The sequence below is a fragment of the Fusarium venenatum genome (assembly GCF_020744135.1).
Source record: "Fusarium venenatum strain MPI-CAGE-CH-0201 chromosome Unknown EDB82scaffold_1, whole genome shotgun sequence".
Taxonomy (NCBI): Eukaryota; Fungi; Ascomycota; class Sordariomycetes; order Hypocreales; family Nectriaceae; genus Fusarium; species Fusarium venenatum.
Window position 1 is genome coordinate 4,100,092 of NW_027072129.1, and position 20,013 is coordinate 4,120,104.

At 48.7% G+C, this 20,013-nt stretch overlaps 8 protein-coding genes and 1 non-coding gene across 9 annotated transcripts; 7 read left to right on the plus strand and 2 right to left on the minus strand.

The window, feature by feature from the left end:
* Positions 1-145: 145 nt before the first annotated feature.
* Positions 146-862, plus strand: EDB82DRAFT_532460 (uncharacterized protein; the record flags this gene model as incomplete). Its single annotated transcript, XM_025730975.1, has 2 exons — positions 146-298; positions 434-862. 2 exons carry the CDS (start codon positions 146-148, stop codon positions 860-862), a joined length of 582 nt encoding a protein of 193 aa, XP_025590047.1.
* Positions 863-1,181: 319 nt separating this feature from the next.
* On the plus strand, positions 1,182-1,255 carry EDB82DRAFT_t17. Its single transcript has one exon. It is a non-coding gene; the product is annotated as a tRNA-Val (tRNA).
* Positions 1,256-1,858: 603 nt separating this feature from the next.
* On the plus strand, positions 1,859-4,288 carry EDB82DRAFT_42080 (uncharacterized protein). The gene is made up of 2 exons (XM_025730974.2): positions 1,859-2,087; positions 2,135-4,288. Exons 1-2 carry the CDS (start codon positions 2,027-2,029, stop codon positions 4,150-4,152), a joined length of 2,079 nt encoding a protein of 692 aa, XP_025590046.2. The 5' UTR covers positions 1,859-2,026; the 3' UTR covers positions 4,153-4,288.
* On the minus strand, positions 4,289-6,921 carry EDB82DRAFT_42064 (uncharacterized protein). Its single transcript, XM_025730973.2, has 2 exons — positions 6,604-6,921; positions 4,289-6,416 (listed from the first exon to the last, which is right to left on the minus strand). Exons 1-2 carry the CDS (start codon positions 6,748-6,750, stop codon positions 4,425-4,427), a joined length of 2,139 nt encoding a protein of 712 aa, XP_025590045.1. The 5' UTR covers positions 6,751-6,921; the 3' UTR covers positions 4,289-4,424.
* An 841-nt stretch (positions 6,922-7,762) lies between these two features.
* On the plus strand, positions 7,763-10,107 carry EDB82DRAFT_486069 (uncharacterized protein). Its single transcript, XM_025730972.2, has 2 exons — positions 7,763-8,535; positions 8,641-10,107. Exons 1-2 carry the CDS (start codon positions 8,217-8,219, stop codon positions 10,041-10,043), a joined length of 1,722 nt encoding a protein of 573 aa, XP_025590044.2. The 5' UTR covers positions 7,763-8,216; the 3' UTR covers positions 10,044-10,107.
* Positions 10,108-10,401: 294 nt separating this feature from the next.
* EDB82DRAFT_486070 (chaperonin 10-like protein) lies at positions 10,402-12,315 on the plus strand. Its single transcript, XM_065608253.1, has 3 exons — positions 10,402-10,837; positions 10,894-11,337; positions 11,388-12,315. Exons 1-3 carry the CDS (start codon positions 10,684-10,686, stop codon positions 12,143-12,145), a joined length of 1,356 nt encoding a protein of 451 aa, XP_065465508.1. The 5' UTR covers positions 10,402-10,683; the 3' UTR covers positions 12,146-12,315.
* Positions 12,316-12,803: 488 nt separating this feature from the next.
* EDB82DRAFT_486072 (fungal-specific transcription factor domain-containing protein) lies at positions 12,804-15,120 on the plus strand. The gene is made up of 5 exons (XM_025730970.2): positions 12,804-12,946; positions 12,996-13,149; positions 13,196-13,958; positions 14,004-14,584; positions 14,632-15,120. The coding sequence occupies exons 1-5, from the start codon at positions 12,898-12,900 to the stop codon at positions 15,080-15,082; spliced, it is 1,998 nt and encodes a 665-aa protein (XP_025590042.2). The 5' UTR covers positions 12,804-12,897; the 3' UTR covers positions 15,083-15,120.
* On the minus strand, positions 15,121-16,853 carry EDB82DRAFT_486074 (uncharacterized protein). The gene is made up of 2 exons (XM_065608254.1): positions 16,022-16,853; positions 15,121-15,966 (listed from the first exon to the last, which is right to left on the minus strand). The coding sequence occupies exons 1-2, from the start codon at positions 16,786-16,788 to the stop codon at positions 15,162-15,164; spliced, it is 1,572 nt and encodes a 523-aa protein (XP_065465509.1). The 5' UTR covers positions 16,789-16,853; the 3' UTR covers positions 15,121-15,161.
* Positions 16,854-18,668: 1,815 nt separating this feature from the next.
* On the plus strand, positions 18,669-19,923 carry EDB82DRAFT_470863 (kinetochore Sim4 complex subunit FTA2-domain-containing protein; the record flags this gene model as incomplete). Its single annotated transcript, XM_025730968.1, has 2 exons — positions 18,669-18,854; positions 18,910-19,923. 2 exons carry the CDS (start codon positions 18,669-18,671, stop codon positions 19,921-19,923), a joined length of 1,200 nt encoding a protein of 399 aa, XP_025590040.1.
* Between the last annotated feature and the right edge of the window lie 90 nt (positions 19,924-20,013).

Genomic DNA, 20,013 nt, shown 5'->3' on the forward strand with positions numbered 1-20,013 from the left:
CTCACGAGGACGAATCATGGGACGCCAAACGTTACAATCGTCAACTTTGAGGCTTGAAATTTGGGGGCCGTTTTTGTTGTTGAGAAACTCGGACATGAAGCTGCATCTCACATATCCAATCATTCACTTCTACTACAATGATAACATGTCAGCCTGCGTCATGATGCAGGGAGAGATCAGTGCAGAGCCTCAGTTTGGAATTTCCATGTGCAAGATAAATAACCTCATGTGCTTCCTTAATTTTGAGTTCAAGGACCCTGTTTGTCAACTTGTTCCACACAGACCCTCACCTGAACTCGTAAGTCCATTCCCATATAGTAGTGACGACGGCTAAAGGGTAGTCCCAGATCACGTCGTTTACTCAACATGCCTTTCTCAATCACAGACCTGACCAGAAGGGACAAGGACCAGAAGGGACAAAACAGCCGAAAAGATCCCAACAAAGGGTAAAGGTCTCGGTGCCTTCACCAGCCCATCCGGCTACGGCACCATCCTGTGCTTTCCCATCACGATTTGGCAAAGCCGACGCAACACTAAGAAAACAGTTGAAAGTCTCAGAGAGGCTAGACAGCAAGAGGCTGAGCGCAGAAATGCTGAAACACAGCAGGAGTTCCAGGAGGAGCAGAAGCGCAGGGAAATGCGTGAGAAGAGTGACGCCAACCGTGACGGCCTTGGGCCTCAGGGGCCACCAAGGGAGAAGAGGGTTCTAGAAGTTGAGCCGCTAGATCCCAGATTGGAGAGAGATCCTGAGAACCCGCGTAACTGCGATGAGGCGTGCGGGAATGCTTTGAAGGGCTCTTGTCCTATTCATGATAGGAAGCAGTCTTCTCGACCTACGAGTCCTGGACTGTTGGCTATCTAGATGGTATTTTAAGGAGATTGAGAAAAGTTCAATGTGGTGAATTATCTGTTCATAGCACGATTTCAAAGACTTTATAGCATTGTGGTAATCTGGTCATGATATCAACTTTGAAGAGTATCTGCTGTAGTGACTTGTGTTTGTGACATAGAACCAAGTGAACCTGTGAACTACATGCCTTTAACACCATGATGCCATTGACAGGTCTGCCTGAAAAACAAATACATAACTTGAGATAGAGACTGACAGAGTTGATATCGAGCACATGAAAGAGCTCTACGATATGAGAATAGATTACTAGCGTCTAAAGCATCCAATCAGAGGTTTCGTGGTCTAGTTGGTTATGGCATCTCGCTCACACCGAGAAGGTCCCCGGTTCGAGCCCGGGCGGAACCATTTCTTTTGTTCTTTGGGTACCGCATCAGTATCCAATGACTTCTACTTTTTGCCTACATTGTTGGAAATAATCATTGAGCTTCCCTTGACCGATGATATATGGTTCAAGTAGAAGAAGACGTATCGTTACTATTGTTTTGCGATAGTACCTTTGAACTCAACTGAGTTGGCCAGGATCTGAGAAGTTCTCAGTACCAGTTACCCTCAAGTCATGAGACATGTACATCAATCTCTGAATCCCAAGCATGCCCCATCAGTAGGCAGCATGACACACTGGGCTTCTTACAGGGTGTATAACTTAGTCAAAATCTCAAATAGTCCTTTGTATTCATAAACAGTAAGAAGTTCACCATTACTAGGAGGTCACGATGCAAAAAGCGCTGTTGCTTGTATCACATCACAGTCTGGGGCAGTATGCAAAGAACCAGAAATTTCAGTCTATGGCACCTATGAGTTACAAGAAGAATTGAAGGGAATCCGTTCAATTTGGTGATACGTAGGCATAGACTTTATACCGTGAAGATAAAAAGCCGAATGATGCAAGTCTAAGTGCATTATTAATACGTTCGTCCGTTCGGACGCCGAAGTAAGACGGACCAATCCTTCGGCTCCCAACACCCCACATAGTTATTGCAACTCGTCCGTTTTCTGCCCGTTCTTCGTCCGTCCCTTCAACAACACCGTCAACACCCTTCAAAACTCACTTCTCCGGTACTCACTCATCTCTCCCACACCCATTGAACCTCTTCTTCGGCCGAAATCAATCCGAAAATGTCAGAATCCTCTGCCAAACGTCGCAAGATGCGAAAAGGTACCCGCAGCTGCTGGGAATGTTGGTATACCTTGCACCATCAGTTCTACTGTCACTAATACATCCAGGTCGTCGTCGCAAGATAAGATGTCAATTCACCAATGAAGACGACCCGATCTGTGCCGGATGCACTCAGCGAGAGACGAATTGCGTCTCGCAAGAATATGTCCCTGCACCTTCTGCCGCACCCCAAGACAAGCGTCTTGCACAACGCCTTGGACGATTGGAAGAGTTGATGGAGAAATTTGTGGAAAATGAATCCGAATCGAGAAAACGGGCGTCTATACCATCGCCTTCTGAGTCTGAGGGAGCACCGTCGACATTGGCACGTTTTACGCAGCGTACTGTTGATGTCTTTGAGACATCAGCTGTGGACAATGCGGCCCAAATGACTCTCAACCCAAGCGATACTTCAAATCCAGAGGTAATAATACGGCAGACAGCAAGGTATACCTCTCGTTCGGCAAAGGCAACCAACGTCTCTGCTCAGCTTCACGCGCTATTCCCATCTCAACAGATCTTGTATGCCATATCGCAGCGAAGTCCTGGCGCACGCTTCGTCCTTAATTCGTTCTACTCCCAGCAGGATCAACTGGACGGAAAACCTGAGCCTCTATCAGCACTAGCCCAGATCCCACCGATTACTAGCCATCCATCTATTCTAGCTAAACGCCTTATCCAACTGGCTATATGCCTGCAACAAATGCCGACCTTCTTCGACGGGAGTACTTTGGGTCTAAGCAAATCGCCTCGTGAAACAATGGAGGAATGGATTGCTGTGACGGGAAGACTCGTTACTTCAGACGATGACTTTGTCGGTTGTTTAGAGGGGTTAGAGTCTCTCATTCTGCACAGCTTCTACCAGAGTGATGCAGGGCATCTGCGGAAAGCATGGCTAACATGCCGTCGGGCTCTCAACATGGCTCAATTGATGGGTATCGACCGAAAAAACGCAAAGATAATTCGCTCAGCCGATCCCGAGTACAACGAGAAGCATCGTCCTTCACCACCGGTAATCTGGTTCCGCATCAATTGTAACGATCGTTATCTCTCTCTCATCCTCGGCCTCTCGATCGGTTCTAAGGACAACTGGTTTGCCGAAGATGACGCTCTCATCTCCGACGCCCCGAGCGACAAGCTTGGCAAGATGTACGCCATGATAGCTGGCAAGATTGCCGACCGGAACGACTTGCAAGGCAGCGAGGCATATGTTCTGACCCAATCGATTGACCTGGATCTTGAAAAGACACATTCTCAAATGGATGAGATGTGGTGGAAAACTCCTCACTTGGCTATCTGCTGCGGATCATCTGACGCTTCAGGAGATGGGATGGGTGTTATAATGCTACAAGTGCGACACTATACGCTGCTTCTAATGCTCCATCTCCCATATCTCCTTCGCGATCGTGGCCAGCGTCGATATGAATACAATCGCTCCACATGCATGCAAGCAAGTCGCGAGATCCTCGTACGCTTCCTCGAGTATCGCAGCTGCTTCACTAAAGCTGTGTCGGGTCGTCACGTCGACTACTCGGCTCTCGTAGCAGCCATGACTCTCCTGTTAGGCTATCTTGGCTGGCACTGGCCCGGTTACGAAACGGAGAAAGAGCAGGATAGAGATCTAGCAGAGCGAACCATGGAGAGGATGCAGGAAATGGGGTCGTTGAACAATGACACGCTCTGTGTTGAGGCCGCTGAAACGATCCTTCAACTTTTGCCAATTGTTCAAAGACAGCCAGGCACAACCGGAGAAAATCTGCATCTGCACGTACCTTTCCTAGGAACAGTAAACATTCACCCGGGGCCAACACCTCCAGCGTCTACAACCAGCATGATTGCATCCAACAGCACCACACCAAGTGGCAACAGTGTTGGAGACGCCATGTCACAGTTCCCACTTTCCTTCAACCCCCCTTCGTTCACTCAGGACCAATGCGAATTACCCACTACATGCCCCTTTGAAGGAACCTCGCCTGATGTGGTGAGCTTCAATTGGCCATGCTTCACTGCGGATCCAGAAGATTGGGCGTTACAGGGTGTCGACACAACGTACTGGAATATGCTTAACAATAATATTGTAGGGTGAATGAAGGATTTGATGAACAGCTCTGTATCTGATTATATATAATATTTATACCCAAAAAAGCAATACCCAATAAAACACCTAACGAATGCATCCGTACCATGACAAAAGAGAAAGTAAAAGAACATAGGGACTGGGCTTGTCTAGCCAGGGGTATCTCCATCAGGTTTAATCCTCCTCAATGAACGCCACAAATGAGATGTAGTTATCGACTCCGTATCCAGTTGGTGTAATGTACCGACTTTGGAGAGTCATGCAGGTCGTGGGCCGTGTATTTACTCTTCCAGTCCTTCTACCAAAGCCTCATGGTCAACAGCGATAGTGGTAACCTGAGCTGGTGCACCTTTTCGTCGCTGTGCTGCCCAGTACTGGTGAAAGCCAGGAATGGCACCAGGCTGATTAATGCCAGGCGACCGACTGAAACACTTGTCTTTGGACTTTTCAGCAGATCTCGTGGGTATGTTCTCGCTTGCTGTTGTCGAGGACCAAGGTCTCCAGCCAACCCATTTCCCTATTCCTCCTGCAGAACCTCCTGCAGAGCCCTGTGTGGTGTCTGAAGGAGCGGGTGATAAGGATCTATTGGACCCAGGCCTATTGAGTGGGTTGGACACATTTCGGCCGACAGGAAGGCCGGCGAAATTGTCGCGAAGAGCAGCAGTGCTTCGCTTGGCTGCACCTCTGTAGAGTGTGGGCTGGGCTATGACACCCGTAACGACAGCTTCAGCGCCACCAAGCGGTCGGAGTGTGAGCTGGCTTGGCCGGGCCTTGAGGGTGTGGATATCGAGACCCCCACTGAGAGACATGATGGACTCATGCGATAGGGCTCGGTGGATTCTTGGGCGTGGCATGTAGTCGTCTCTGTTGTCTTCTGAGCTTTCGATTACAGAGCTCTCATCTATTGATGGCGTGTTACCCAGGTCTGGAGTAACTGCTCGAGAAACACTTTCGTCTTTCTCGTCCTCATCCTCCTCGTGGATCACATCATCGTTGAACTGACGTGGGTTCGGAGGTGGTGTGCCAGGGTCGAGTTGGAGGGAAGGTGCTTGAAGACTGAATGCTGAAACGTCGGACGGTCCTTTACGGTGAGTCCGCCATGAGGGCGACGTGAGGTCGAAGCTAGTAGCTGGTGACGTTGGGTAGTCGCTGTCGCCAAAGGCAGAGTCGAACAGTGAGTTTCGTTGGTTCGATCGCGGTGAACTGGGGACAGACGACGCAAAGTCGGAAGGTTGCTCTGAGAGCATGGACCATCTCTGCTTGGGCATTGAGATGACAGAGTTGGGCTCCTTGGTGTTGATGGAAGCGACAGGCAAGGCAGGGCCTAGACTCCAGCGAGCGGAGGATCGGGGTGTTGATGCGCCTGAAGCTGGTGAGGGCGAGAACACGCTCGAGTTCAAGCTTGCCCGCTTCCTTCTAACCTTGGCCTTGTCGGTCTTGGGCGTGACATGATAGTGATGGTGGATGTGAAGCTCTTGGGAATATCGAGGTGTGTTCGGTGGCTCATAAGCCTCGAGTTCGTCCTTTAGAGTGGAGTTTCTGCTGTCCATAACAGGTTGGTGGTCGAGAAGCTGTTCTCGGAGGGTCTGGATCTCGTCGTTGGAGTTGAGCAGCATCTCCCGCAACTCGGCCATGCCCAATTGTAGGTTGGCGTTGTCTTGGAGGAGATCCCTGACGAAATGATTGACGACTGGGTTCCCTGGCTTCGGTTCCTGGAGTGTCTTGGATGCAGCTGCACCTTTGAGACGACCCGCAGCCGTGTTCAACTGTTTCTCGACCCGTCGCTGACGTTCCATTCGTCCAACGACCTCGGCATGTCGTTCACGTTCCTCACGGGCCTCTTCTTCCATTCGCTCTAACTGATCTTGCATGTCCATGATACCACGCTGCGCCTCCTTGCAACGCTGAGCATGAGATCGAGCATCCTCCTTGGTTGATCTCAGTTCGTGGTACAGGTCATCTTGTTCTAGTTCGAGGAGATGTATATGCCGCTCCGCATCTTCGGCTCGCAGGACGGCGGATTCGAGTTTTCGCACGGCCTGTTGAGACGAGAGCAAGCTCGCTTCGAGAGTCTTGATCCTTGTATCGGATTCGGAGACGGTATTGTTCAGCAGCTCAAGCTGGTCGAGCAGGTTCCTGTTTTCTTCGATTTTCAGGGCATTCTCGGCCTCAAGTTCCTGCTTCGCCATCTCCAAATGCTCTATCCTGGATGAAAGACTGAGACGGTCCCTCTCAGCGTCGGCCATATATGCTTCATGTCGGGCGAGTAGGGCCTACAAGGGAGACGGACAAGTCAGCAGCGGAAAACTCGATGGGGCATATTGACGTGTCTAGCGGGGACTGGCATGCAGGACACGCGGGAGGTGTTTAGGCGGTGGGAGGGGACATGCATGCATATTAAATAAAAAAATGTAGGAGGAATGCTCCGGAGATTGAACTTTTTGTTCCTTTCAAACTTACCTGGCCAAGTTGGGCAGCAGTATGAACATCTTTTTCCACTGTTTCTAGGATGGTGCAGTTTCTCTTGAGAAGCGCGCAATCGATTCGTCCACAGCAGCAGGTCATTTCTGCCAGCTGTGGCTCTTGGCCAAAATCGGGCCTCTCCATGGTGGGAGGCCTTGGGTTTGAGATTATTGGGATAGAATATGGTATTCGCGAAAGGTGACGAAGATGGTGGGAGAAAGAGTGAGATTGGTCGGCAACATTATAATTAGGTTGGATTGAAGAAGAGAGAAGCTAGTAGTCGAAGGACACAAGAGAGAAGAGAGACGTTTAGAGCATGATTATGATGATTTGACGTTGCTGGTCTTCGAGTAGAAGGGAAAAGACCAGGAAAAGATGCGATACGATACGAACTTGTCGCCGTTTTGGATGAAAACAGCTGGTGTTTGTGTTTATCGAACCTGAACCTAAACAAAGAGGGTCTTTGTTTTGTATGGCTCTGATGAACTATAACTGGCTGCGGTTATTGATTGATTGGTATGGAAGTGGGTAGCCCTCCCGCGCGAGTCTAATTTGGTCCGGTAGGTGTGGAGTTTGTGTTCCTGACTTAGTGTGATCGCCGACGATGTTATTTTTCACTCGAGATGGCACAAAGAAAGTAAACAAAAGAGTATTTGTAGAAGAGATATAGCGAGGCAGAGATTCCCTGTGTTTGTGTACGTCAGAGCGTGATCAAGGCAGATGAGGCCTTAGAGCAGACCGGTTCATTACCAGCCTCCCCAAGCTAGACAAGCCATGTGATGTGCTTCAGCAATCACTGGCTGCGAACAACTGCGGGCAAGGTAAGGCGCGGTACAGGGGATCTAAGCGAGCAATTTCAGGCACTCATCAGGGGCGCGGATCTCTGTTTGGGTTAGTTTGCAGACATTTTGCAGGGAAGACGTGTTGAAGGACAGCGATAGTCTTCATTTCCTTTTGCAGCATTTGATTGGATCGTAAAACAAGGTTCCTTTTGGCTGCCGCTTTGACCGTTTTGGGGGAGAGTGGCAGTTCCGCTTACTGATAGAGATAGATATGGGGAAAGAAGAAAAGCAAATGACGACAACTTCGACAGAGACCACGTGACTTACCAAGTAGTCCAGGGTAGCATCTTTACCAACAGAAACTCTAAACTCCATCAACTAACGGTAAACGTCTGTGATTCATCATCCTTTCTATTCACCGCCTGGTATCGCTTACGTCGGCAGTTAGTAGTGGCATCATGTCTCTTCAGTATGAGACGCGGGGTCTGCCGTTTTGCTTACTTTTTACTGCAGACATGTTGTACTGCATGCAGTGTCTTTTGTAACAAACTGATGGGGCCTTTCTCTGCAATTAACATGTCGTCATACAAACTCACTCCATTAAGAGCTTCGACCACTAATATTCGTCTCATTGTCATCCCCCACATTATCGTCTGCAGGCATGGATGATTTGGAGCTTCTTTAGGTGGTGATGCTTGCGTTTTTGTCACCTAGAAACTGGCGTCGCAATGGCGCCCATGATCCGTTCTTTCCCTCTCGGCTCTCCCACTGCGTTTCCCATCATCCCACCTCCCCTCCCCAAAGCTTCCCCTACTTTAATACGACTTGATGCGTCCTTACCTTTCCTCTAGAATACTCCAAAGCTTTCGCACAGCTCGGATACAGACTCCTCTTCCTCTAGCAAAGTCCTTTTCCACATACAGAGCAATGTCGCAAGAATACAAGCTCAAGGGTCTATCGTCCCTGTCTCTTTCTCCAGGCTCTAAGCAGGAGGTCGAGGTCGAGGGTGTCGAGGATGGCAAGGTTCTCCTCGTCAACACTGGAGGCACAACACAGGCTTTAGGAGCCAAGTGTACTCACTACGGTGCACCTCTGGCAAAGGGTGTGTTGACCAGTGATGGTCGTATCACATGTCCCTGGCACGGAGGTATGTAATCCGACAATTATTGGATAGCGTTGCTAAGTGTTCTGGTCCCTAAACTGGGGTCGGAAATCAATATGCGTCTGTAACTCAAACTGATCAATCGTCTAGCCTGTTTCAATGCAAAGACCGGCGATATCGAAGATGCCCCCGCCCTTGACAATCTCCCCGTTTTCAAGGTTGCCGAACGAGACGGTGCCGTTTACATCACTGGAGAAGAGAGCGCCATCAAGTCTTCCAAGAGACAACCCAACGTCAAGTGTGCCGGATCCAGCAGCGCACAGGACGAGCATGTCGTCGTCGTCGGTGGTGGCTCAGGTACATTGGGTGTTGTCGAGAGTCTTCGCGAGAAGGGTTGGAAGGGAGGAATCACCGTCGTGTCTAACGAAGGAAACTACCCAATCGACCGAACGAAGCTTAGCAAGGCTCTCTTGACCGACCTTGACAAGTTGACCTGGCGAAACAAGGACTTCTATGAAAACGGCTCCATAAAGTTTGTCGATGGTCAAGTCAACAACGTCGACTTTTCTGGTCGCTTTGTTACAACCGAGGCCGGAGAGAAGATCCCTTACACTAAGCTCGTCCTTGCGACGGGCGGTACTCCCAGACGACTTTCCCTTGACGGATTCAAGAACCTCGACAACATCTTCACTCTGCGCAACGTTAACGACACAAGAAAGATTGTCGACCAGATCGGTAACAAGGGTAAGAAGATTGTGGTTGTCGGATCCTCCTTCATCGGAATTGAGTGCGCAGTTGCTACAGCCAGCGACAATGACGTGACTGTCATCGGTATGGAGAATGTTCCTCTTGAAAGGGTTCTTGGTGAAAAGGTTGGCGCAGGTCTTCAAAAGGCGCTCGAGGGCAAGGGGGTCAAGTTTTACATGGGCGCGAGTGTCGACAAGGCAGAGCCATCTTCATCTGACTCATCCAAGGTTGGTGCCGTGTGCCTCAAGGACGGTACCAGGCTGGAGGCGGACCTTGTTGTTCTCGGAGTGGGTGTCTCCCCCGCGACCCAGTACCTCAAGAACAACAGCAACATCAAACTTGAGGATGACGGATCAATCAAGGTCAATGACGACTACTCAGTTGCTGGCCTTCAGGATGTTTACGCTGTTGGCGATATTGCTACGTTCCCTTACCATGGACCTGGAGGTGAAGGCAAGCCGGTTCGCATTGAGCATTGGAACGTTGCCCAAAAGGCGGGCCGCATCGCTGCCAACCACATCGTCAACCCTGGTGGAAAGACGGAACACTTTATCCCCATTTTCTGGTCAGCTTTGGGTGCACAGCTTCGATACTGCGGCAACACGATGGCTTCCGGGTGGGATGACCTTGTTCTTGACGGTAACCCAGCCGAGAACCAGTTTGTGGCATATTACTGCAAGGGCGAAACAGTTGTTGCTATGGCTAGCATGGGCAGGGATCCCGCTATGGCGCAAAGTGCCGAGTTGATGCGGGTGAACAAGATGCCCACCAAGACGGAGCTCCAAGAGGGGATCAGCGTCGTCTGAGTGTCCCAGATCTTCGGTATGGGAAACGATAAGCAAATGACTATCTATGATAATAAACTGACTTAATAATTTAACCTCTTGACCGTGATCGCAGTGAAGCATTGTTAATAATTGTGGCTTCCAGCTCTAAAGCTCATGTGGAGGAATAAAACTTGGCGGCGGGAACCAGACGATCGGGCGAGACTATGATGAAGCTATGAACTCAGATCGAGATGACAGGTTACAGAATAGGAAATGTTTTAGCGGCAATAGAGCTAGTTTCAGAAGATAATTCCGGGTGTTCCACTGAAACTTCAACGTTTTTGTTCCATCCCCATGTTTTGGGCTGTCGATTCTTCGATCTGTGAAAAGTCAATGACGTCGCGACAGGGATCGTCATAACTGCATCAATGGAGCATAACCTCCTCTTGTCCTCTGAACCTCTTCTGATCCACCTCCGGTACCTTTTATCGGTCATGCTGACGAGTTGAGGCCGAGCGATACTACCTATGACGGGTGGACCTCTGTCAAATGAAGTCATGATAGCTTGTATTCTCACGGTTAAATACCACGAGTTGTGCGCCCATCAAGGTTGCTTTTTGACTCTGGAGGCATAACAACCAATTATAATACAAATTTATTAATACGCTATCAATCTAAAATGGCTACTCAAGCTGCTTACGGGGTCGAAAAGATCGTTGGCCATAGCGATAATGCTATCACGGCGCAGGATGTTACTTCGTACCAAGAGACGGGCGACCATAGCCAGACGATGAAGGCTTTGGCTTGGATGGGCAAGAACAAGGTTCAGATGGGTATTTTTTACTTCTGCATCACTTACACGCTGTCAGAAACTAATAGTTCATTGTAGTCGACGCTCCTAAGCCAAAGATTATCGAAGACCGCGATGTCATCCTCAGAGTCACGGGCAGCACCGTCTGCGGTTCCGACCTGCATCTCCTCCATGGCACAGTCATCCAGCTCTCTGAGGGTGACATCCTGGGCCACGAGTTCTGCGGTGTCGTTGACCAAATCGGTGCTGGCGTCACGGGCATTGATGTCGGAGGACGCTACGTCGCTTCGTTCCAGATTGCTTGCGGAGACTGCTTCTTCTGTAAACAGAAGCTCTCGTCACAATGTGAGAAGACCAACTCCAACACAACCGAGCGTGCCATGTACGGTGGACGTACCGCTGGTATGTTTGGTTACTCGCATTTCACTGGTGGATTCGCTGGTGGTCAGGCTGAGTACGTTCGTGTGCCGCTTGGTGACGTGAACTTGTTGAAGATTCCCGATGATGTCCCCGATGAGAAGGGTAAGTATTGTCTCTTGTTCCCTGTCGAGAGTTACTGCTAACATGGCCAGCACTTTACCTGTCCGATGTCCTGGCCACATCTTACAACGCAGTCAAGGATACGGCCGTCTACCCCAACGACTCAGTCGCCGTCTTCGGTGCCGGACCCATCGGTCAAATGGCTGGTATCTTTGCCCTCAAGGAAGGCGCTAGTAAGATCATCTTTGTCGACACGGAGCCTCGCCTTTCCTTTGTTCGCGAGCGCTGGCCTGCACAGCACAAAGACAAGCTGGAGCTAGTCGACTTCAAGCAGCTGTCTCATGGTGTTACCAACAAGCCTACCGTGGTGAGCCGCCTCAAGGAGCTAACCGGCAACCGCGGACCTGACTGCGCCATTGAGTGCGTGGCGGGTGAGTACCCCAAGGGCTGGATGCACACGATCGAGCTGGCCATCGGCGCCGAGACAGACACTAGCGAGATTATCAACGAGATGATTGAGGGCGTTCGCAATTACGGCCGCTGTGGTGTGACGGGCGTATACGTCGGTTACACGAATCACTTCAACATTGGATCCCTGATGGAGCGCGGCATTCGACTCATCGGTAACGGTCAGGCCCCCGTACACAAGTACTGGGGAGAGCTTCTTGAGATGATCCAGAAGGGCGAGCTTGATCCTGCCCAGATGCTGTCGCACCGCGTCAGACTGGAGGATCTTGACAAGGTGTACTACAAGTTTGAGAAGAAGGAGGATGGTATGCAAAAGGTGTTTGTGGAGACCAAGTTTTCTTTTCCCAGAGACCCTAGCACTCCTACTCTCACGACTTATTAGATGGAGTTGATACCATATGGCGTTGGTGAGGATGGGAGGTTAGAATATGGTGATCCTCTGACTTTTATTATGAAGTAATGAAGAATGTTATTAATGCGTTGCCGTGTCATTGTTGCGTGGTGCCATGATTGATCTTAGTTGTTGATGGGCACCGGACCAAAGAACCGCCACTGGTCTGGTCTCAGGAGATCTCTAGAGGAGATAGACTTCTAAAGTCACGTAGCATGGGCCACTATTCTAATTGTAATTCAGTCATAATAAGTAAACGTCTACATCATTCGGCGCCTTGGAATGTAATCGATCGTGTAGTGTTGAAGGGCGAATATAGGTAGCCCAGACCAAAGTGAAAGATCAACCTGTCCTGGCCCATAGCACGGCAAAGCTTACAGCTAATACAAGAGCGATGGTTCAAGCCAAAGGGTATTGGCCTGGTGAAAACGGGATATTTATGTAAGCTTAGTCTGATATTTCTTAAAAGGTATCGATGTGTTTAATGTGATGGGTTCTGAGGTGATCTTCAATGCCCGTTCTTGTGCTTTAGAGGACCCTTATTTTAGCGCTTACGATCAGCGGGTCGTAATGGGCCTAGCCCTGGAAGGCGCTGAACGTGCATCAATTGAATGTATTTGTCAGCTTCTTACTGTCGAAATGATTCAACATCTCGACTTCAATTACTCTTGTCTTTCAGAGGGAGCATCTGTGGACTTACAGCGATACTCTTACATCCAAAGTTGACCAGGCCTACCGTAAAAATGGCAACTCCAGAAGATATAGACTCCATACCTTCAAACCGTCGCAAAGGTAAGTGAGTTCATCTCAATCCGATCAACTCAGCTAAACAATGGATCAGCCTGCGATTTGTGCTTCACAAAAAAGATCAAATGCGATATGCTAAAGCCCGACTGTTCAAATTGCATTCTTTATAACACAAGTTGCCGTACCAGTATCATCAGACGTAAGCCCAGTTCGACGACAAAGGGCAGAATAGCCAAACAACAACAAGAGTGAGTCTCTTTATCCTTCACTTCTCAACAACACTAACTCGAGTAGAAACAATCGGTCGGAAGGTCTTGAAGCCCGGCTGAAGCGTATAGAAGAGCACCTAGAGCTTGTTCTCAATGCTGCCAAAGATGCACAATCAGCTAAGCCACCAACATGGTCACCAGAGAGCCATTCCAGCATTACCGATTCATCAGAGTCCGTCCCTAACAAGGGTGGAATCGACGAGGACTTGGCGAAACTAGGCGTTTATTCTTGGAAGTTTGATCCTGTTCGTCCACTTGTATACGAAGGTCCTCAGCCAAACTCACTTGACCTTCCTCCACTCGAGGAGGTTCTCCCTATTGCGAATCACTACTTTTCCACCTTTAATACCGTTATCCCGCTCTTCCAACAACCAGAGTTCATGAAACTTCTCAGGTCATGGTATAACCAACCGAGTACACGCGACAGAGCGAGATGGGCAGTCATACAATGCGTGATGGCAATCGGGTACCGCACGCCTCAACTTTCTCTCACCAATAGCCAAGCGGTGCACGTTGAAAAGGCGGACCAGTGTTTGCGGAATGTTCAAAGCGTTGTCTCGGAGCTTGTAACGCGCGAAGATGATCTGCTCGGCGTACAGGCCCTGTTGGGTACTGTGATGTTGTTTCAGAACAGTCGTGATCCGAAACCTGCGGGTGTAATTATTGGGACAGCGTTGCGATTGGCGCATAGATTGCGATTGCATTCGCAAGAGGCGGCGATGAACTTTCCTGCTGCCGAAGCCGAACATCGATCACGAGTTTTTTGGATTGCCTATGTTTTGGACAAGGTATGTTCACTGTTCACCTTTCATCAATTTGACTGACAGCTGTAGGATATTAGTCTAAGAGGGAACACACCTTCATGCCAGAATGACGAAGATATCGACATCCCCTTACCCACAATAGCGCCAGCAGACAGTGCAGGATTAATATGGACGCAGAATGGGCAAGTCCATTTTAACTACCACCGAAGACGTGTTGAACTTGCCTACATAGAAGGCAAAGTCTACGATCTCCTTCACTCCAATCGAGCCAGTCGGATTACACCACAAGAGCGTAAAAGAAGGGTAGCGCACCTCCAGTCCATGCTTGATCAGTGGTATGAGCGTATCCCGCAGGCTTTCCACATCGAGCACGTTGCTGCGACCGTGGGACCGAGTCAGCTCGTGCAGATGACGAAGATGCATCATGCATTTTTGCTGACTGAGGTAATGATACATGGTATATACAGTTATAATAAAGATTGGCAGAAGAGGATAAGCTCTTTTGGGAGAGAAACGATATCCGGGGGAGATCAAAATGGTGCAAACAAGGAACAGGCGCCTCTGCCAGAGGGCTGGAATCAGTGTGTTGATGTGAGCAGGGGATGTATGAAGCTATTCCAGGAGGCAACACCGACAGAGTGTCTAGTCTGGTAAGCCTTCTCCTTTGGCCTTGTTGTTCCTATACTAACTTCCCCAGGCAATGCAGTTACTCTCACTTCTCAGCCCTGATAGTCCTCCTTGCCAACATGATTCTCAATCCAGGTCACACATCAATCCACACAGACCAGCACATCTCAATAAAAGCACTCGATCTTTTCGATAAGCTTCTCAAGGTTGTAGACGACGAAGCATTTAGGGCACTGCGTTCTGTCGTCGGGGATCTAAGCCAACGAGCGCAAGAAGCCGTGGCTGCGCATCGAAAGCATCTCAAGAGTCTAGGCCAGGACATCTACGAGCCGATTGACGTTGAAGAGGCAGTCGTGCAGGAGCTAGACTTTTTGCCCACCGATGATACGTTTGAGAATATGGATGGGCCATTTTCTGGGCTAGAATCGAGTGTGGATTTCGATGTTCTTGGGTTTGGGCAGGATGGTAGTGGGATTGGGTTTGTGGATGGGGACACGAATACTTGGTTTTTACCTGGGTGAAGGAAAATCATAACTGGTAGTTAGAATAAGATGCACCTTGATCTGTTATCAACTATCAACATGTACCGATAATAAGGTATTAGTAGTACAATTGCCCATCCTGCGGCTGCTCAACCGAGCCATGAGAGAAGCCACAATGATCTGTTGTCTCCCGAACAGACACTTCCTTTTCAATACACATAACGCCCCATTGTAAAGGGAGCAACGATGCCTCCGGGTACGAGAAACCGTCTGGTTGGTGACAAGCAGCCGCAATCGCCAAACTACAGCTTGCAACCACAGGCATACCAGTTGGTAGGCGACGAAATGCTGTAATGACTACCGCGGCAGCCATAAAAATAGAGGTGATAACAACAAAGATAATGGCAACTGGCGAGTATCCACAAGTTATCACAACATCCTGGTACTCAAATTCTGATGTTACCTTGTCAAATTTCTCGATAATAACAATGAAAATACTTTGTGACAGCATCCAGTGTACAAGCATTGAAACAAGTACAAGCGGAATGCTAAAGCGGTAGGGAAGTTGAAGAAAATACTGGGAGCGTTGCTGACCTCTCGGGTTGGAGGAAACGCGTAATGGACGTCGTTTGCGACCAAAATCACTCCATTCCTTTGCGGCCGCCATAGCAGTGAAGAGGCTGTTATACTGGAAGTATAGAAGTGAGAAGATCAGCTGAGGAAGGTTGGATATGAGAACTACAAAGAAGATATTCTGGTCGCTCCCAAACTGATTTTCCGTAAATCCCCTGCCTGATATTAGGGTGAGTTCGTTTGCGGTTCCGAATCCTAACCCCCAGAGGGTCTTGAGGTCGTGGGGGCCGGGGACCTTTATGATACCATAAGTCAGAAGCCCGCAACTGACAGCAAACGCGACTCCATACCTGGAGGGGAAGTGTTAGTAGTTGGCCTTTCTTCTGGGATTGACACTGTTCTTACATGACAAGACTGAAGATCCACCGCGTTTTAGTAACAGCAACTCCGCGTCGTTTAGGTTGTGTATGCATGATACTTTGCCGAGTAAAGAGGCCGTCACGGACAATACGCGCCGATGCCAAGCAATTTCCCCGAGAGTATTCATCTGGACGAGTCAAGAATGATTTAATAGCATCTCCAAGAATAAACATGGGCTCTTTTGGTGGCCGAAAAACAATAAAGGCCAGTATGATCGCCTTGATAAAGTTCACTGCAAGGACAATCCCCGCAAGATAAATGTCAAAGTTGAGTCGACATTTTTGTGGTGCTGGCTCGCTAAGGCAATACTCGACCCTATTGCCGAACGGTCTCCAATCATCCGACTGAAGTTTAACTTGTGGCAATTGGAAGTGACAAGGGTTGTCGCAATCTTGGTTAGGACAAATCCAATCATAATCTGATGAAGGGCAGTTGTTATCTAATGCTCGTCCAACGTTGTGTAACAAGGTAGAGTTTATCTCGTGTGCCCTTTTCGATTCAGGTTTGGACGTTGAAGTGTCGACAACCAGTATCACGTCGATCCTGTTTGTCAGGAACATTGCACCATACTGGTCGATACACTCCAAGGCGGTGAGGTTATCGAGTTGACTGCCTGTAATGTTCCTCGGCTCAAACTCGGCTATGGTGTAGTTATCTGCAGGTACATGTCCAGATTCACTCTCGAGTAGCTGGAGGTTCCTATCCGCGGTATAAGTCTCGTAATAGAATGCCGTTAAGGATGAGTAGACCATCGAGTTGAGTCTCGGTACTGTCAGCTTTGTGCTCTTTTGTTTTAGATTTGAGAGACATACAAGAGATGAAGTGGTACCGAAGAAAGGATAAGCAGCCACCAAAGTGCTACTCTCCATGCAGATACTTTTCTCAAGTTGCGAAAGCTAGGGATCCCAATATCTACCCATCTCTTCTGTGCATGAGCTTTGTCAACATCGGCCCTGGTTGGTGTCGAAAGACATTGCATCCCATAGTTGCTGGCGGAAAGAAGGATCGAACCAAAGATGTTGATGACAAGGTGAATCCCGAGATTCATGTTCCGAGTTGTTGAACACGAACCCTCGTAGATAATTCTCCGGCTCGACTGGTTGTCTTGTAGGCTCACGCTGGACCAGATGGTGACGCCGAGGTTAACGACAAAAACAACAGCACAAGCACAGGAGCCACCAATTAGAGTGACCTTCCAGTCGTCCATCTTCTTGGAGTTCTCTGTAATTTCAGTAACGATTGGCCTGTCCACATTGCTGTATAGATTGAGAAGTCCATTGCTTTCGCGAGGGTGTGGCTTGTCCATTGTTGTCTGCATAAATAGGCAATTAAGGATAAAGATTTCAAGAAGACCTGGTTGTTATTTTGTCTAAGTGAGTGGTGTTCTTTATAGCGAATCTCTCAAGGCATCTCCCTCATTACCAAGTTCTATTTAGGGCTATAACCAGCTGGAAACTTTAATCGCGGAAAGTAGCTAGCTGTCCAGCACTTCTAACTTATGGCTGGCAGTAGTGAAGTCGAGAACGGATTGTGGCGTTTAGCTGAACAACCAGGCGTTATGTAGCTAGTAGGAGATAAGGAAACATGCCATAGGGCGCCCTTAAGGTTCAACGGCTTCTCACATGCATATATCGGCGATGCGGCGCAGGTATATGATACCGTAGAGTTGAGTCTGCCTGCGGCATGGTTTTTTGAGTTAGACAGTAACTTCCCCGAAGAGCTTTGGTGTCTGCATGACTTGCGACACGAATCCCCAGTACCAGCGATTCACGTGATCGAAATGAACATTTACATAGTATCTGCGACTGGTGAGGGCTATCTGCGAGATTGAAGAGTTGTTGGGGTGTAAAGACAAAGCCTGGCGTGAACTGAACCCAGGGAGACACGCCAAGCAGGCGATACTCATACATACCAGTCTAACATATCTAAATAGATCACTGTAAATTTGTTACACGTAAAAGTCCATGTCTAATTTCCTGGTTAGGCCATTTCAAGATCTTTGGAGCAATATTGTTGCGCCAGCTTTAATTAGTGCATCGTTCGTTCCGACTGCAATTGTTCGGAGTAAAATGATAAAATTATAAAATATTGCTGTTCTTCGTCGGCACATAATTAACTTGTTTTGAGAGGGTAATTATTTGTGAATGTGAAATACATAACCAGTGGTTGAGAGAGAAGTACATTCTGGCCCGTAATGTAAACCTGCCAGGCACTGACAAAGAAGTGATGGGACTGCCAGTGCTAAAACAAAGAATATCATTTTTAGAATATTTTTGGTAAACATAGACCCACGATTGATCATTTACATATAACAATAAGCGGTCTAAACACTGGCCCTTTATCGTCTTATTGTTCGGCTCGAATCGTTTGTCGATGTCCACCATTAGAGCGTGCCCTCACGTTTGGCCTGTTCGAACCACACTCCTTCTTTATTGTCTCTTCTTTGATCATCAAGCCTACACGGTCGACAAGATGCCTCTCGATCAAGATGGTATTGTCAACCTTCCAAGTACAAAGATCCGACTCGATCCCCTGCCTCGACATATCTCAACATCGCAACAGAATCATCACATTTTCGACACATCATTCAATCTTATTCATCTACAACTTATTGCTCAATCATCCCTTCAAAATGGCTGCCGCTGGTGCTGCTCTTGCACTACTACCACCGCTACCAACTATTGAAGGCCCCAAGCTAGAGGCCTTCACAGACGACATCGAGAACCATAACTACACGTTACTCGAATACCTCGGTTCTGGAGTTCAGTCTGCTGTATTCAGAGTTCAAATCGACAATGATATATTTGTTGTCAAGTTTGTAAGTAAAGTGCCACAAATGACTTGTAGAACTGATAACTAACCTTGATATATAGTTCAAAACCTACTGGCTCAATGTGCCAACATTCGAAATGTACCCTGTCGAGGAACATTATATGATGGACCAGACACAAAACTTCAATCCTGCCGTCGACGATCCTCAGCCCCAAGTTGTACTGGATGCTTTGAAGAATCAAACAACACCCTTCTTCAACGAGTGTCGCGTATATGGCCGACTCAAGGAACTTGACCGCGAGGATCTTGCTATCAGAGCACACGGTTATCTGCGTGTTCACCTGACAAACAGGTTCCAACAACAGTGGGAGGATGCAATCCGACAGTTCCATCCCAACAGTGCAGCCGCTCGGCAGAGGTGCGAGTTATCGACTTTACTCGAGCATGACGACATATCGGATCCCGTATATGCCATCGTCAAAGACTGGGTTCAGGACCACCGCACCCCAGGAACTCCCCCGTCCAACCTGGTGAAGGCGAGGCAGATCAAGCATATCCCCAAGATGCTACGCGACGTGCACAATCTTCACAAATGCGGTATAGTGATCCGTGATTTGAAAGAGCAGCAGTACTATGACGGTCAACTTGGTGACTTTAGTCATGCGTGGACGGTCCCTCACCTCCTTGCTCCAGGTAACGGCATCCGACCTGATTGGGCGTGGAAGAGCATGGCGGCGTGGGATCTGCACTGTTTCCAGCGGGATATCATCAATCCAGCGACACAAATGGCACCGAGAAGCCATCCGCCGCTCAAGCCTCCTACTGTTACGGCGTGGCTCAACGGTGAGCACCGGTATCAGCTTCGAAGTCGGGATGTCGTACAGGGGCCACAGCTTCCTCTTCTTAAGTACGACGATCAGGCCGACTTCGAAATGAATTACGATCCTCCCTTTGACCCATCGACTTTTAATTGGAAGGCACTTGAGGCCAGGAAGACAGCGCAGGGGGTTGTTGCTGGAAGGGTTGGTAAGAGGAGGGCGGCTGGGCAGGCGACAAGGGGAAGGGGAAAGGGGGCTAAAAGGATTAAACTCAAGGTAAATCCTACTAGGCCTTAGAGTGACAGCGATATTTGGTTAAGCATAGCGACGGCGTTTGTATTAGAGCGGAAAAGTATTGGATACTAATTCACGTTTAACTTGTGTAAA